General features: G+C 32.4%; 2 protein-coding genes across 10 annotated transcripts in view; one reads left to right on the forward strand and one right to left on the reverse strand.

Moving 5' to 3' along the window:
* The window catches only part of LOC142331175 (protein argonaute-2-like), a 171,384-nt gene extending 156,354 nt beyond the window's left edge, over positions 1-15,030 (forward strand). For all 6 annotated transcript variants that reach the window (XM_075376888.1, XM_075376889.1, XM_075376891.1 and 3 more), the window contains 3 exons: positions 9,651-9,887; positions 11,897-12,081; positions 14,573-15,030. In XM_075376888.1, the coding sequence (XP_075233003.1) occupies positions 9,651-9,887; positions 11,897-12,081; positions 14,573-14,663 (513 nt within the window). In that variant the 3' untranslated portion in view covers positions 14,664-15,030. The remainder of the gene's footprint in view (positions 1-9,650; positions 9,888-11,896; positions 12,082-14,572) is intronic.
* The window catches only part of LOC142331176 (protein-lysine N-methyltransferase SMYD4-like), a 36,261-nt gene continuing 33,818 nt past the window's right edge, over positions 12,588-15,030 (reverse strand). For all 4 annotated transcript variants that reach the window (XM_075376895.1, XM_075376894.1, XM_075376896.1 and 1 more), the window contains one exon: positions 12,588-12,947. The gene's annotated coding sequence lies outside the window, so the exon portion shown is untranslated. The remainder of the gene's footprint in view (positions 12,948-15,030) is intronic.

The following is a 15,030-nucleotide window of genomic DNA, read 5'->3' on the forward strand; positions in this document are numbered from 1 at the left end:
GATGTGTCATTTTATATATATATATATATATATACACACACACACACACACACACACACACACACACATATATGTGGTCTGTAAATAAAGTAATAAGACTAGTTTTCTTTTTTGGCAACCAAAATGACAACACTGTAAAGTTACTAATAAACATATGGTTATTTGAACAGCTAATTTATATTAGGTATTAATAATTTTACTCTATTGTTGCCAAGTGAGATGTAAACAAACGTTTCGTGAAACGAGTTTTTGTTTTGTGTTACAAAAAGAGTGATATTAATTATAAGCAACATTTTTGCAATCAAGTTTTGTGTTAAACTCTGTGAGAATGACACTGAAACTTTTTCAAAATTGAAAAGGGCGTATGGGGATGACGCTCTGTCATGAGCCCAGGTTTATAGGTGGTTTAAAGCATTTTCAGATGGCTGGGAATCGGTTACATCCCAAAAAAAAAAAAAAGAGCAAATAAAAACCATGCTAATTTGCTTCTTCGGTATTAATGGCATTGTCCATAAGGAAGTATTTCCTGCAGGACAGATTGTTGATCAATATGTTTACCGATAAATTTTTTTGTGAAAAAGAGTTGTTCATGTGAGATCAGCCATCAAAGACAACTGGATGCTGTATCATGACAATGCACCTTGTCACACTGCATTCTCAATTAATGAGTTTTTGGCAAAGAAAAATATTCCTGTAGTTCCTCAACCACCTTATTCACCTGAATTGAGGCCCTGTGACTTTTTCTGTTCCCAATTCTACAAAAAACATTTCAAAGGACACCACTTTTGGAACAGTAGAAAATATTAAAAAAAGTGTAACCAACCATCTGAAAAAATTCTGGTTTCTGAGTTGCAACACTGCTATGAAGAGTGGAAAAACCATTTGAAGCGTTGCGTGCCTTCCCAAGGGAACTATTTCAAAGGTGATAATGTATAATTGGATTGTAAGTAAAAGGTTTTTCTGAACCAGTCTCATTACTTTATTTACAGGCCTTGTATGAAAGTATGAGAGTGAGTTACGATGCTTACTTATAAAGCATCTGTGGCTACCTCAAAGTTATTGGTCTTCTTCTTGGTCTGCAAGATGGCTTTACTAAATACAGCTGTTTCTTTTGATGGGACAGTTATTTTACAAGTGAATATTTTGTGGTTAAAATTAGTGCCCTAAAAGAGATGATTGGTATCTGCATGAAAGTCATTTAAGGGTGTAATCCATGGTTTTCTTTGAAATTAAACAGAAAATAGTGATCTTTTATTGCAGAATTTTTGTTGAACTATTTAAATTCAGATTGCCAGATGTCATTACTGCGAGTGGTGTACAAGGGAATGCTTCCAACAGAATATATTGCAAATGGAGAGCAGTATTACCAAGATAGATGGGATGGAATGAATTGATGAATGACTAGGTGGATTTTACAAAGAGGAAGATCCTACTTTACTCAAAAGTTAGAAGTAAATTATTATTTCACAGACTCCAGTTATTAAAACATATCATTATCGTTCTGTTATAGTTACATTCTACAGAATTTTTTAAAAATTTAATTAACAAAATTAAACATAAGTTGAAAATATATATATTTATTTTTCATCTTTTATGATGCATAGGATCGCTTCAGTCAGTCCATTATCTATGTCTCATTGAAGGGACTGTTCGGGCCTTGCGATCCTTACAGTACTTTTTCTTACATTCTGATCTCCATGCCCTTTCTGGTGTTGAAAATGTGCTGAGAGTTTCTTGAGTGTGAAGCGAGTATTTTTATACTTGATTTTTTTTGTTTAATTTTATCTTGCCCATAGTGCTCTGGTGTATTCAGCTCCACTTATTTCTCTGATCCATATGCATTCTGTCTTCTTGTTTTTCGAGTCGAGATTGTTGCTATACCAGCTGTTTCAGAAGTCTCAAATCTTGCATCCTGATTGTGTGTCTAAAGAATCCTAGCCTTCTCTTACGCGTAGTGTGAGTGATGAGGGTTGTAACTTTTTGTACACGACTTTGTTGAGCACAATCCACACTGCACTTCACATTTTTCTGGTACTTTTTATTGATGCAGGTTCTTCCATTCTTTCAATTTACTGGAGCCTGTTTGTCTTTAATTATTCACTCAGATGGAAGAGTGTTTCTGCTTTGCTTGATTTTATAACTGTATTGTAGTATCTTCTTATTGCATTTAGTAAAGATATATCTAATATCTTTACTGTAGATGTACCAGGTTAATTTTTGTGCTTTAGCTAATTTGTTTGTTCTTGTTTTAATTGAGATTTTTCCTTTTAGGTGGTTTGTTATTATTCTGAGGTACTTAAATTTGGTTACTATTTTGATTATTACTGTTTTTTTTTACTTCTTTTAATTGTGTTTGTTTTTGGGGCATAATTTCTGTCTTTTCAAATGATTTTTTTTTAGGCCAATATTATAAGCAATGTTTTGAAGTTCTGATATCAGTGTTTTAGCTTATCATTCCCAGAGCGCAGTTTGAATAGAAGCAATGATCAGTCACCTTGGTACAGTCCCGTTTTAGTTTCAAATGATTCCTAGAGTTTGCCTCCAAATTTCACTTTTGAGATGTGTTTATGAAGGTCAGTTTTATCGTGTTTATTATTAATTTGGGATTTAGTTGGAGTGCATGATTCCAGATTTCTACAAAGATCTGATCTGCTGCTGCTTTGGAATTCTTCATCTCATCCAGTGTTTGGTGTACTTCTCTTATTGTGGGACGGTTCCTTTCTGGTGGTGGTGTATTATTGGGGTGCTGGTGTCAAAGTTTTTTGGTTCTTCGCAACGTAAGAGTTTGTTGAAATATTTAGCTAGGATTTCCGTATTGTCTATATTGTTATGGGCCAGATTATGGTTTTCATCCTTTAATAGGGTTGGGGGTTTGTATTTTTGGAGTTGTTTTTTGAAGGTTTTGTGGTAGCCTCAATTGCTTCTTTTGAATTCTTCTATTGATTTCAGTTTGTCTTTGTGGTTTTGTCTTTTTATTTTTTTGGTAATAGTTCTTGATTAGTTGCATAGGGTCTATTTTTGTTTTAATTTTAGGAGCTTAGTTTTGTTACTTTCTTTGGGAAATGAATTTAATTTTAATTTTGACTACATAATGATCTGAGGCTGTGTTTACTTCTGAGAGGACTTTTACAATGTTGATCTCTTTCTAGTGGTGTTTATCCATGAAGACATGATCTAGTTTCCATTCTCCTTTACTATGTAGTCTGGATGTTTCCAGGTTTTGAGCTTTGAGGTATCCTATTGAAATATATGGATTTTGCAGTTAGGTTGTGGTTTCTGCAGAGATCAGTGAGTCTCAGTCTGTTTTCATTTGTTCTTTTTTGGGTGGCTATTTTCGAATAACATCACAGTATCTTCTTTCTTTGTCTAGTTGAGCGTTGAAGTCTCTGATTATCTGTTTAACATAATTTTTGGGGATATTATTTATGGTCTGGCCAAGTAGGTCTCGGACACCGGTAGTACAAGTAGTATCAGACACCGGTTGACAGAGCTGAATACACCAGCTCTGTCTAATTTATTAGAGGATCTAATAGAGATGGTGACAGAGGAGTGCACACATTCAAGTGTGACTGTTTAATCACCAGAGAAATGCCATACCTTCTGGTGAAACAAGGAGCTGCATCAGTTATGTAGAAAGGTTTAGTCACTGAAAAGGGGCTTCCAGCAAGCTAATAGACATGAAGATGTGGATCACCGCAAATGTGAGCCAAGCAACAGTATATCACGGCCAGAGACTAATACAAGGGAGCAATGGAAGAAACTGAAAGAAGTTATGTGCCAGTGTGGACAAAGATCCCTGGAATAAGAGTTTTCAAATTGTTGCTGACAGATTTGGAATGAGACTCCCAGCATTGTCAGAGGGTCAAGTTCGTGATTGTTTCAAGGATCTGTTTCCAGCAGGAAGAGAACCACATACAGAGGAAATTTCGGCATATGGACTTGAGTTGTTCACCGTGAATGAGCTCTTAGGGGTTGGGAGGAAAATGAAACTTCACAAGAGTGCCAGCCCTGACAGAATACCAGTGGAAGTGGTGAAATTGATGGTGGATCTGCATATTGAATCATGTGCTGATATACCATCGTCATGTGACGAATATATACCAACAGACTGGAAGAGAGCGAGGCTGGTACTGATCCAGAAGCTGGGAGCTGAAGATACGCCTTGATCGTACAGAACTGTATGTTTGATTAACAACTTCTGCAAACTCTTTGAAAGGATGTTGGAAGCTAGGCTCTGGATTAGTTAGAAAACCATGGAGGACTAAGTGAGCACCAACACTGGTTTAGAACTGGGCATTCGACCATCAATGTGGTTGGGGAGGTTATGAAGATAGTGAGAGAAGCAGCGACAGGAACATTGAGAATGCGTAATATAACGGCAGTCATAATGCTAGACGTGAAAAATGCATTCAATTCACTAAGGTGGGATTCTTATTTTTGTGGCACTTCATGTACACAGGATAGAAGGCTATCTAAGAAGAATGATTCAAAAATATTTGCAAGAAGATAGATACCTCATCTGTCAATAAGGAGTGGCAGACAGAGATAGTGGAAACATTTTGAGAGTTCCACAGGACTCTATCCTGGGGCCGCTGCTGTGGTGTGCTTAGTTTACAATAAAATACTAAAGTGTGAGTTCCTGATGGGATTAGTACCAGTCGCATTCGCCAACGACTTAGCCCTTGATAGTGAGGGCCAGGACAGGAAAAGGTGTCCGAAGCAGGAAACGAAGCAATAAGGATGATATTGGCAAAGGTGACAGAAAAGGGACTCCAACTCTCAGAGAACAAATCAAGGGTGGTGTTAATGACTGGCAAGAGACAAATAGAACCGGTAACAATCAAAGTAGGTGATAGCCCAGTACAGCAGGTTGATGAAGCAAAGTATCTGGGGATATGGATCAGTAAGAGACATATGCAGGAAACTAGTAAGGGTGAGCAGAATGGTTAAGAGCCTAAGCGGGCTGTTAACGAACGTGAACAGACTTTGGTCAGCTAAAAGGAAGCTATTTGCACTTGTGGCAAATTCTATGATTCTGTATGGTGCAACAGTTTGGGGGGAGGGCAGTAGTGGTCGAACAATACCACCAAAGTTTACAGGATCTTCAGAGACAGATGGCCCTTAGGGTAGCATCAGCCTATAGCTCTGTGTCCCTGGAAGCTGTACTTGTGATAGTGAGGATCCCTGATACAACAATTGGCCCAGATGCAGATGAGAGTAGTGGAAAGGTGGCAAAGAACACAGCCTGGGGAGGTATGATATCAGAATGGCAAGCATGGTGGGATGTGTCTTCAAAAGGCTGGTGGACACATCGCCCTATTAGAATGGTGAAACCATAGGTCGGGAGGGAATTCGGTTAAGTCAATTATTGGTTGGCCCAATTCCTGACTGGCCACAGGGGATTTAGGGCATACCTGCATGTAGGTATGCCCTATTTTCATTTTCAACAGAAGGCCGAAAATGAAAAATGTTGTATTGCGGGGATACGGATACCTCTGAACGTGTAGAATTTAGATGCCATAGATAGGAAACAGAGACAAGGAGTCCAGAGAAGTGTTGGCCAGCTTACAGGAGACAACATAATCCAAAAAATGTCAATCCGGTCAGCATGTGTGTATGACGATAGCAGGGTTTATCTCTGACATTATATAGCAGGGAGGAGGTGGAGATGGAGGCATGAGGGTGAGTGACTGCCCCTCAAGGAGTCGCTGTCCATCCAGGCTTGCCCAGGTGGGTGATGGTGAGGAAATGGGGGGACTCAATAACCGGGTTTCCCAGGATCCAGGGATCACTGCAGAGGGTTGGGTAAGCAATGAAAAGACCTGAACCAGTGGGGGAGTCAAAAATGGCTGCCTTTCACTAGAGTGGGCAAGTAAAGAGTAAGAAAATACTGAAACTGGTGGGGAAACCAGAAGTGGTGTACCCCATTAGAGTGGGCAAGTAAAAGAAAGAAAAGATCCAACTGGCGGCCCAACCTGTCTTGCTAGACTGGTGGGCGGGTCTTGCTGGTCTTGCTGTCTTGCTGGTGGGCGGTTAGGACCGTTTGAGTTTGACACCCCTGCACTAAATAATAATGCAGAGATTGCTTTGGGATTGTGACTTGTTACGAAGTTTATTATTTTGAGGTGACCAAAAAGCCTGTTCCAAACTGTGGGTTCTTTTCATCACTCCCTTTCCAGGTTTACCTTTAAAGAGCCTATATCTTCAAGATTCCATCGTGTCCTGGGTGGTATTTCTTATTTCTTGCAATCCCATGACGGAAATTTTGTGTTGGTCCGTTACATCAGTTACTTTTAGTTTACCAGTCTGCATGAGTGAGTTTACATTGTGTGCACTGGGTGGAGGTGATTTGCTGTGGTTTGATTTTGAATTTCGTATTCTTGTTCATGTGTACGATGTTACAGCTTATTCCTATGCTTCCAATTGCATGTTATCTTCTAAATGGCAGCCCACTGTATCAGAGAGCTATGAACTCTGGTGTTACTTTGTTCAACCAGTGAAATATTCCTTAAAAAAGACCTTTCATGATTGACTTTCTGGAGGTCATCTGTGGTGGGACTAGGTTCCTGAGTTACAATTCTAGATGTGGTCTAGTGGGGTATGGATACAGATAGTGGGGTGGTTGTGTGAAGTTTGTTTAGATTCAGCTCACCAGATAAATTTCTTCTATTTGTTTCCTGATACATCCAGGCTTGTCTTGTGGAGGCTCGATCTGACTTTTAAAGTTATTTTGGAGAAAAGTTAAAAAGTCCAATTCAAATTGACAATATACGAGGTCTGTAAATAAAGTAATGAGACTGGTTCAGAAAAATGTTTTATTTACAATCCAATTATATATGGATACCTTCAAAATAGTTCCCTTGGCAAGTCATGCAACGCTTCAAACGGTTTTCCCACTCCTCATAGCACTTTTGGAACTGAGAAACCAGAATATCCTTCAAATGATTAGTTACATTTTTTTTTTTTTGTTTTCTACTGTTCCAAAATGGTGTCCTTTGAGGTGTTTTTTTAAAGTCGCGAACAGGAAAACGTCACAGGGACTCAAGTCAGGTGAATAAGGTGGTTGAGGAACTACAGGAATGTTTTTCTTTGCCAAAAACTCATTAATTGAGAGTACAGTGTGACAAGGTGCATTGTCATGATACAGCATCCAGTTGTCTTTGATGGCTGGTCTCATGCGGGCAACTCTTTTCGACATCTTTCAAGGATTTCTCTGTAAACATATTGATTTACGGTCTGTCCTGCAGGCAAAAACTGCTTATGGACAATGTCATTAGTATCGAAGAAACAAATTAGTATGGTTTTGATTTGCTCATTTCTGCTATTTTGGGACATGAGGAGTTTGAAGTGTGTCACTCTCTGCTCTGGCATTTTGTTTCTGGGTTGTACTCAAATATCCAAGATTCATTACCAGCAATAACATTTTTTTTAGAAAATCAGGATCAGTTACAATTTGCCCTTGAAGATTGCGGCACACTTACCCCTGTTGTTTTTCTGTTTAACGGTGAGGTTTTTTGGGACCAATTTTGCATAAACTTTAGTCATGTCCAATTCATTTGTCTAAATTTGATGGACTGTGGTACGGTTCAAATTCAATTGTTCTGCCATCATTCTGACAGTTAATCGCCGGTCTACTGTATCAAGTCTGATTCGCTCAACATGGTCGTCACTTTTTGACGTTAATGGACTTCCAGAGAGTGGATCATCCGCAACTGATTTCCGGCCATCTGAAAATGCTTTAAATCTTCTAAAGACTTGGGCTCGTGACAGAACGTAATCTCCATATACTCTTCAATTTTGAAAAAATTTCAGTAGCATTCTCACCAAGTTTTAACACAAAACTTCATTGCACAATGTTGCATGTAATTAGTATCACTCATTTTTGTAATGCACAACAAAAACTCATTTCACAAAAAGTTTGTTTACATCTCATGTGGCAACAATAAACTAAAATTATTAATATCTAATATAAATCAGCTGTTTACTAGTAACCTACAGTGTTGCCAGTTTGGCTGCCAAAGAAAAAACTAGTCTCATTACTTTATTTACAGACCTCGTATATAATACAACAAAATTTATTCTATTTATAAACTATGCTGCTTTCAAAGGTACTATTATTTAGCAATTTCTGAAGTGCGGTAAAAAAATGTGATAGATGATGAGAAAACTGGACTTATTGAGGATAAACTTCACTTTCAGGGTTTCTGTTCAGAAAAAATATTTCTAATTTGTAGTTCATTGTAATTATTCTCTGTTGTACATTATGATCCAATTAAAAATTTTGTGACCTTAGTATACATACATATATATATATATATATATATATATATATATATATATATATATTTATTTGTGAAGTCAATTCTTTTAAAAATCATATTCCTCTGTACTAACATACAAAATTATATTTATTTGATCAACCTAAGTACAAAACAATAAATAAAGTAGGATGACACTTAACCTTATTCCATGATACATGCAAAAACGTTTTCGTGAATTTCTCGCATCATTAGTTGCATTTCATTTTTTTCAAATTGTTCTCATCAAATTACATATTATACATAAATATTACAAAATAATATAAATTTTGTTGTTCCTTAAAGAATATAACTTTGTTAAAATTTCATTATTTTAGGTTTTTTAAATATAAATGTAAATATAAAATTCAATGATTCAAAGTTAAACATGATTCAAAAATTTAAAATTAAACATTAAAAATCACATTTAGAAATATGACATCAATTAATAAATTTAATTTAATTTTATTAATTGACATCATATTTCTATATATGCAGTTTTTTAATTTTTAACCTTTCATGTTTAATTTAAAATTTTTAATTTTTACTAATTTTTTAAATATATAAAATATAGTGTTTAATTTTAATTCTTAACTTTGAATCATTGAATTTTATATAATTCATACCTAAAAATCTAATAATGAAATTTTAACAAAGTTTTATTCTTTTATAAGAAATAACAAAGTTTTTATTATTTTGTAATATTTATTTATATGTAATTTGAAAAAATGTTATGTAACTGATGCGAGAAATTTGCAGAAACGTTTTTCCGTGTATAATGGAAGAAGGTCATCCTACTTTATTGTTCTGTACTTCGGTTGATCAAATAATGTTAGTTTTGGTTGTTTTTTTCTGAGACTTATAATTCCAGTATTTGATTTCATGTTTTTTTATTGAATTTATTCATTCAGAATTTGTAATTGAATTTAATTCCAGATGTAATCACTTTTTTAACTAAATTGATGTAAATAATAAAATATCAGCTTGTTAAAATAAATCCAAATAATAATTATATTAATAAAATTAATATAAAATAAATGTTAAAAACTAATATTAGGAAACAAAAATAAAAAATGATAAATTACAACTTTGATTGTTAACTGTTCTTTTATATTTTGTTTAATGCATAATTTTAAGAATTGAAGCATTAATGATAAAATGATCACTGATCATTAATGCTGTTATAAATTTGATTATAATTTTGCATTAGTTAACATCATTATCAAGTACTTAAAATTAACTTGTTTTTATTTATATGTTATTGAATGAAGTGAACATTACATTGTAAAAGTTTAATGAGCTGGTTTTTTTAATGAAAATTACATTCTTAAAAATTATTTGTTGTGCTAATAGGTGTTAGGGTCTGAATTACAAGCAATTCGTAGAGCTTGCAAAGGCCTAGAAGAAGGATACGAACCGAAAATAACATTCTTGGTAGTGCAAAAACGACATCACACTCGATTTTTCCCAACTCGTAGAGAAGATGAAGACGGTAAGAATAAAAATGTTCCAGCTGGAACAATTGTAGACACAACTATTACACATCCAACAGAATTTGATTTCTATCTAGTCAGTCATGCTAGTATTCAGGTATGTAAACTGTTTTTTGTATATATAATTATTTCTATTGAATTAGACATCTTTTCTCTTGATTTCAGTTCTTATAATTTTACCCAAAAGGGAACATGGAACATTCAACAAAATACTTAATTTGATTTACATCTTTTCTTTTTTAATAGTCTCCTAAATTTTTTTAATTAAAATGCTTCTAAGCATTTTAATAAAAAGATTAATAATAATAAGATGTCTAAATCAGAGTGGCGACTATGTAGAGAAATAGCGCAACTATGTAAGTACTTGTTACAAATAAAATTTTTTTTAATTTTCTGACCGATCGGACCTTGAAAAAAAATAACCCTCATATTTTTTAAGACTTCTATAAAGAGAGAAAAAAAAATTTCTCCAAATTGATTGTGACGAATGAGGTTTCAAAAGTATTTCTTACTTCTCCCATTATGTCTGCTGTGTTTGTACAGAGTGATCATATGCTTCGTGCAACCAGAGTAGCCTGCATATTAATTTTATCAAAGGATTATTATTACTCTATCAAATGTACAAATTAAATTTTTTCTTGTAACATTTAGAAATGCTTGCTACATGCATTGTTATAAATTGTAAGAACGCAAATTTGAGTATTATTCTCTACTTCACCAATTGAATGGGATTGATTATTTAAGTAGACAAGATCCCAAAGAGAATTGTACGATACAGATCATTGAGTTTGTTCATCAGATGGAGGATAATATAAATTTCATTAATTGATGAAGTTTAGATGTTACTGGCTGTGGAGAAAGTTATATTTCACAGAATCAGGTGACTGCTCATATAAGGAATGCACAGATTCTCAGAACTCCAAATTCTGTTTGACTGTTTATTTAGCCATTGAAGTAAAATCAGATTCATCAGTAAAATAAACATGAAATGCCTAACTACTGGTAGTGCTATAATGATTTTTCCTTGACAAGCTTTTGTTTTGATGCACAAATTACATTGATACAGCTTCACTAGTTTTTCACTTTCTGAACAATTTTATTGAAGATAATCCATTTAGTCAAGAAAGTCTTTGAATTTCTTGTAAAATGTGTACCCGTGATTCAGAATCTTGAAAAAAAATTGTCTGTAAAAAGACATACAGCCTTGAACATTAACATCTGTTTTTGAGAAACAAAATATTAAGTAGCAGTTGAAGGATTTAGATGATTTTGTATCTCTGACAACACAAGAAAATCCCTTCATGTTGTTTGTACACAATTAATTGCTAGTTTAAATAATGATCAATGATATGCAAACACCAGATTTGCATGAAAGACACATTTCATTAATGCCCAGCCAAGTGAGTAATATAGGATATCTCTAAAGTAAAGACCGCTGGGAAATTTCTCTCCTTAAGGTTGGAACCTGTGTCGTTCATGACCACGTTAGTAATGTACACACTGCATTATTGTCTGTAAGTTGTTACATTGTAGTATCTCTGATTATGTGGGATTTATTACGTAATAAAATGAATAGGAAAATCAATGCTGCATAATAATGCACATCCATATGTTGTGGGTCTGACTCATGATTTACTGAGAACATTTAGATGGGAAATTTACAATCACCCACCATATAGTCTGGACTGAGCTCCTTCTGATTACCATTTATTTGGGAAATTGAAAGAATTTTTGAGTGGTAAGCAATTTGCAGGTGACAATGAACTTTAAAATACTGTTAATCAGTGGTTAAATGGACTAGCGGCAGAAGAATACAAGGAGAGTATAAAGCTGGTGTATCGTTACGATAAATTTCATAATTCCATGTAATAATTATATAGATAAAAAAATGTATAAAGTTTTCAGAATAAATTTTTTTACAATGAAATGGCTTTAAATTGGCATAACTGACCTTGGAAAAATGTGACATTTATCCCCAGTTTCTTTTAAGTGTGAATATTGGATTGTAAGAGTTTGCAATAACCTTAATGTATTACTTTTTATCAGTTAATATTTTGTAAGGTGTATTATTTTGTTCATTTAGGTAACTATGTAATTTAATTTTAGGGTACTTCAAGGCCAACAAAGTACCATTTGTTATGGGATGATAATGACATGGTAGAAGATGACTTAGAAGAATTGACCTATTACTTGTGTCATCTATTTTCTCGTTGTACAAGATCTGTATCATATCCTGCTCCAACTTATTACGCACATTTAGCTGCTTTCAGAGCTAGAGTTTACTTAGAGGGGTATGTAATAAGTTTTTCTTTTGTGTACATATCTTTTCATTTAAAATTTTTGAGAAACATGAAAATGAACTGTTAAATAATAAAAAGTTATTTTTATGTACAGCTTAAAAATCTATATGAAATATTTCCAATTTTATTATGACAGAGAATTACCATTGATTGATCTGAGCCAATATGAAGTAAAAATTGCAAATGCTGTGGCTTAGCGTATAAAATTATTAATTAAACAAAATAAAATTTTAAAAAACTGGCTAAAAAAAATTATATCTGCAATTAATTAAAATAGTTTGTTAATGTTGTCGATTGAGAATAGCCAAGAACAGATAGATTTTAGATTATTGAAATTACTAATTTTCTACTTATATTTATTATTTAATCTTTATTTTCTATTTTCTTCTTATTTATTATTTGTGTTTATGTCTTGGATAAATCAATTACTTGCTTTTTTAGTTCAAAATTCCACTTGATTTCAGGAGGAAAAAAAATGGGAAACAAAACTTGTTTTTTAGAATGAGTTTATTTTAAATAATAATTTTTACTCTAAAAAATAAACCTTAAATCAATTATCTAGTACAAAAACAAAAAAAAATTGAATTATTTTTTACATATTTTTAAAACTATACTACAAAATCAGAAAATTACCTGTAACAAACTTAAAGAACATATTTGAATAAGCAGTTGACACTAAAAGTGCAGTATGTTATGGTATGTAGGAACCATTTAGTTTATTCATGCTCTTTCATTAATCGATCAGTTCGGTAGTTATATGTTTAGTAACTCTTCATTATAGTTTATCAAACCATCTAATTTTCAATATCCACGTAGTGTTTCAACATCATACTTTTATTTTTAAGTCCTCTATTTTCCTTTTTGTTTTTCATTACCAAAAAAAAAAAAAACAATGTATCAGCATGAATATTTTAACAGTTAATTACACATTTTTAGATATTTTAAAAAATAAATTATGCGATTCATTATTTCTTCTGAACTATTTCTGCCAAAAGAACAATTTCATCGTAAGATGATGTAGTTCTTAATATCTTTGTTTAAACATCTGGGGTGATGTTTAAACAATGAATTAAATTAATTCATTTATTAAATTTATGAATTAATGAATTAAATTTTTTAAAAATAGCAAAAATAAAAAAATTGCTATTACCGATGTGTTTAAGAAAAATTAGTATGCAAAAAATTATTAATTTATGTTGGGTGAAAATTAAAGGTTATAGACCTGAATAGAATATATATAGTGAATGTAAGATTAAACCTGGGTCATTCATTTAAAGTTGACAAGGGTTTCTTTTTTGACATTTTTGAAATATTTTAAAAAAATGAATATTATAACCTTTTTTAATTTGTTCTCTTCATTTAGTCTTTTCTAATATTTTACTAACAAAATGGACTTAAAATGACTAATGTGAATATAAATATTTATATATATTCCTGATAAAAGTTAAAAAAAACTTGGTTTTTTGAAGTCGTACCATAACTAAATTAAATTTTTCTAGTAAAAACTAATAACCTAAACTAAAAGTTTAGATATTAAATTTTTTCCAAGTCAAATTTTAAAATCCAAGTCTGCTTTTGTTTTATTGCCATATTTCTTTAAAAATGAGTAATAAGTTTTGTAAATCTAAAAAATAAATATGAAATATAACAAACTTATTTGATATATATAGTATAGTTATCCATTGAACTCATGCCCAAACTAATAAATGTAAATGTGAGGACCAGATCATTGTGGCAGCTCTCAGTAATGTCAGTAGTTACGCAAGTACCCTAGTGCAGTAACTTCTGTAACTGTCTGCCATACTCGTATTCAAAATCTGTTTGAAAAATAGCCAAATTTTTTCTCTATTATTCAGGCATTTTAAATGCGGGTGAGAATTTACTGAAGATAATATCAATAAACATCTTTGAAGATGCTGCAAATATTCAATAACAGTTTTTTTTCCATTTTTTTTATATATATATAGTAAAATTAGGCTTTTTTAACAGGCCTCGTATGCAGATCATTCAAGGCTAGCACTGACCTTTAACTTCAGCTTGCAAGTCTACTACATTTTTGTGATTAACATAATCAGGTCAAGCTTATACAGACTTATACATTAACTGCCAATGCAGAATTTTTGTAATATTGAAAAGATAATTTTCGATTCTAATTATCAGGCAAATTTTCAGTTCATCATATTTTGCTTATTTTACTTTTTTATTATTTTATTATTTTATATCTGCCATCAGGAGTTGATAAATACCAATTGACATACAGTCCAAATTGTATATTCGTATAATTACAGTAATTTTACTGACTAAGTAATACATTTAAAGGATTAAAGTCCTTTTAATGAAGGGCTTTCATTCAGTTTAACTTAAACTTTGTTCAAAACTTACTTTCTATATAACGTTTGTGGTATATTTAAGAAACAATTTGAGAACATTTAAAATATTATGTATTGTAACAAAAAATTTCTTTTGCTTATATGTTTAATAGTTCAAGAACTTCACAAAATCTAGTACATGAACAAGAAATGAGAGAGATACGTTCGGTTATAACTGATGGTTCACCGATGTTCTTCATTTAAATCTAAATCAGTTTATATAATAAGTTTATCATGATATGAATGTAATTATTTTTATATTTATAATTACAGAAAATTAAGACTAAATGTATTTGTATGCTGTATAATTACGGTTATTTGAAGTTAAGGAATGCTTTACAAATTGTTTTATGTTACTGATATTTTAAAAAGCAATCTTCATTAATATGTTTTACTTATATATTCATAATATTGGGATGTTTTTGTGTATTTGTTTGCATAGTTAAATTTTACATTTTGTAAAACTGTAAATAAATAATTTTTCATTTATTAGTCTAAGTAGATGACTTACTAAAAATCTAACAACAAAGTGTACTTTTAAAAGAAATATTAAAAGAAAGATTACTTTAAA

The sequence above is a fragment of the Lycorma delicatula genome, chromosome 10 (assembly GCF_047948215.1).
Source record: "Lycorma delicatula isolate Av1 chromosome 10, ASM4794821v1, whole genome shotgun sequence".
NCBI lineage: Eukaryota > Metazoa > Arthropoda > Insecta > Hemiptera > Fulgoridae > Lycorma > Lycorma delicatula.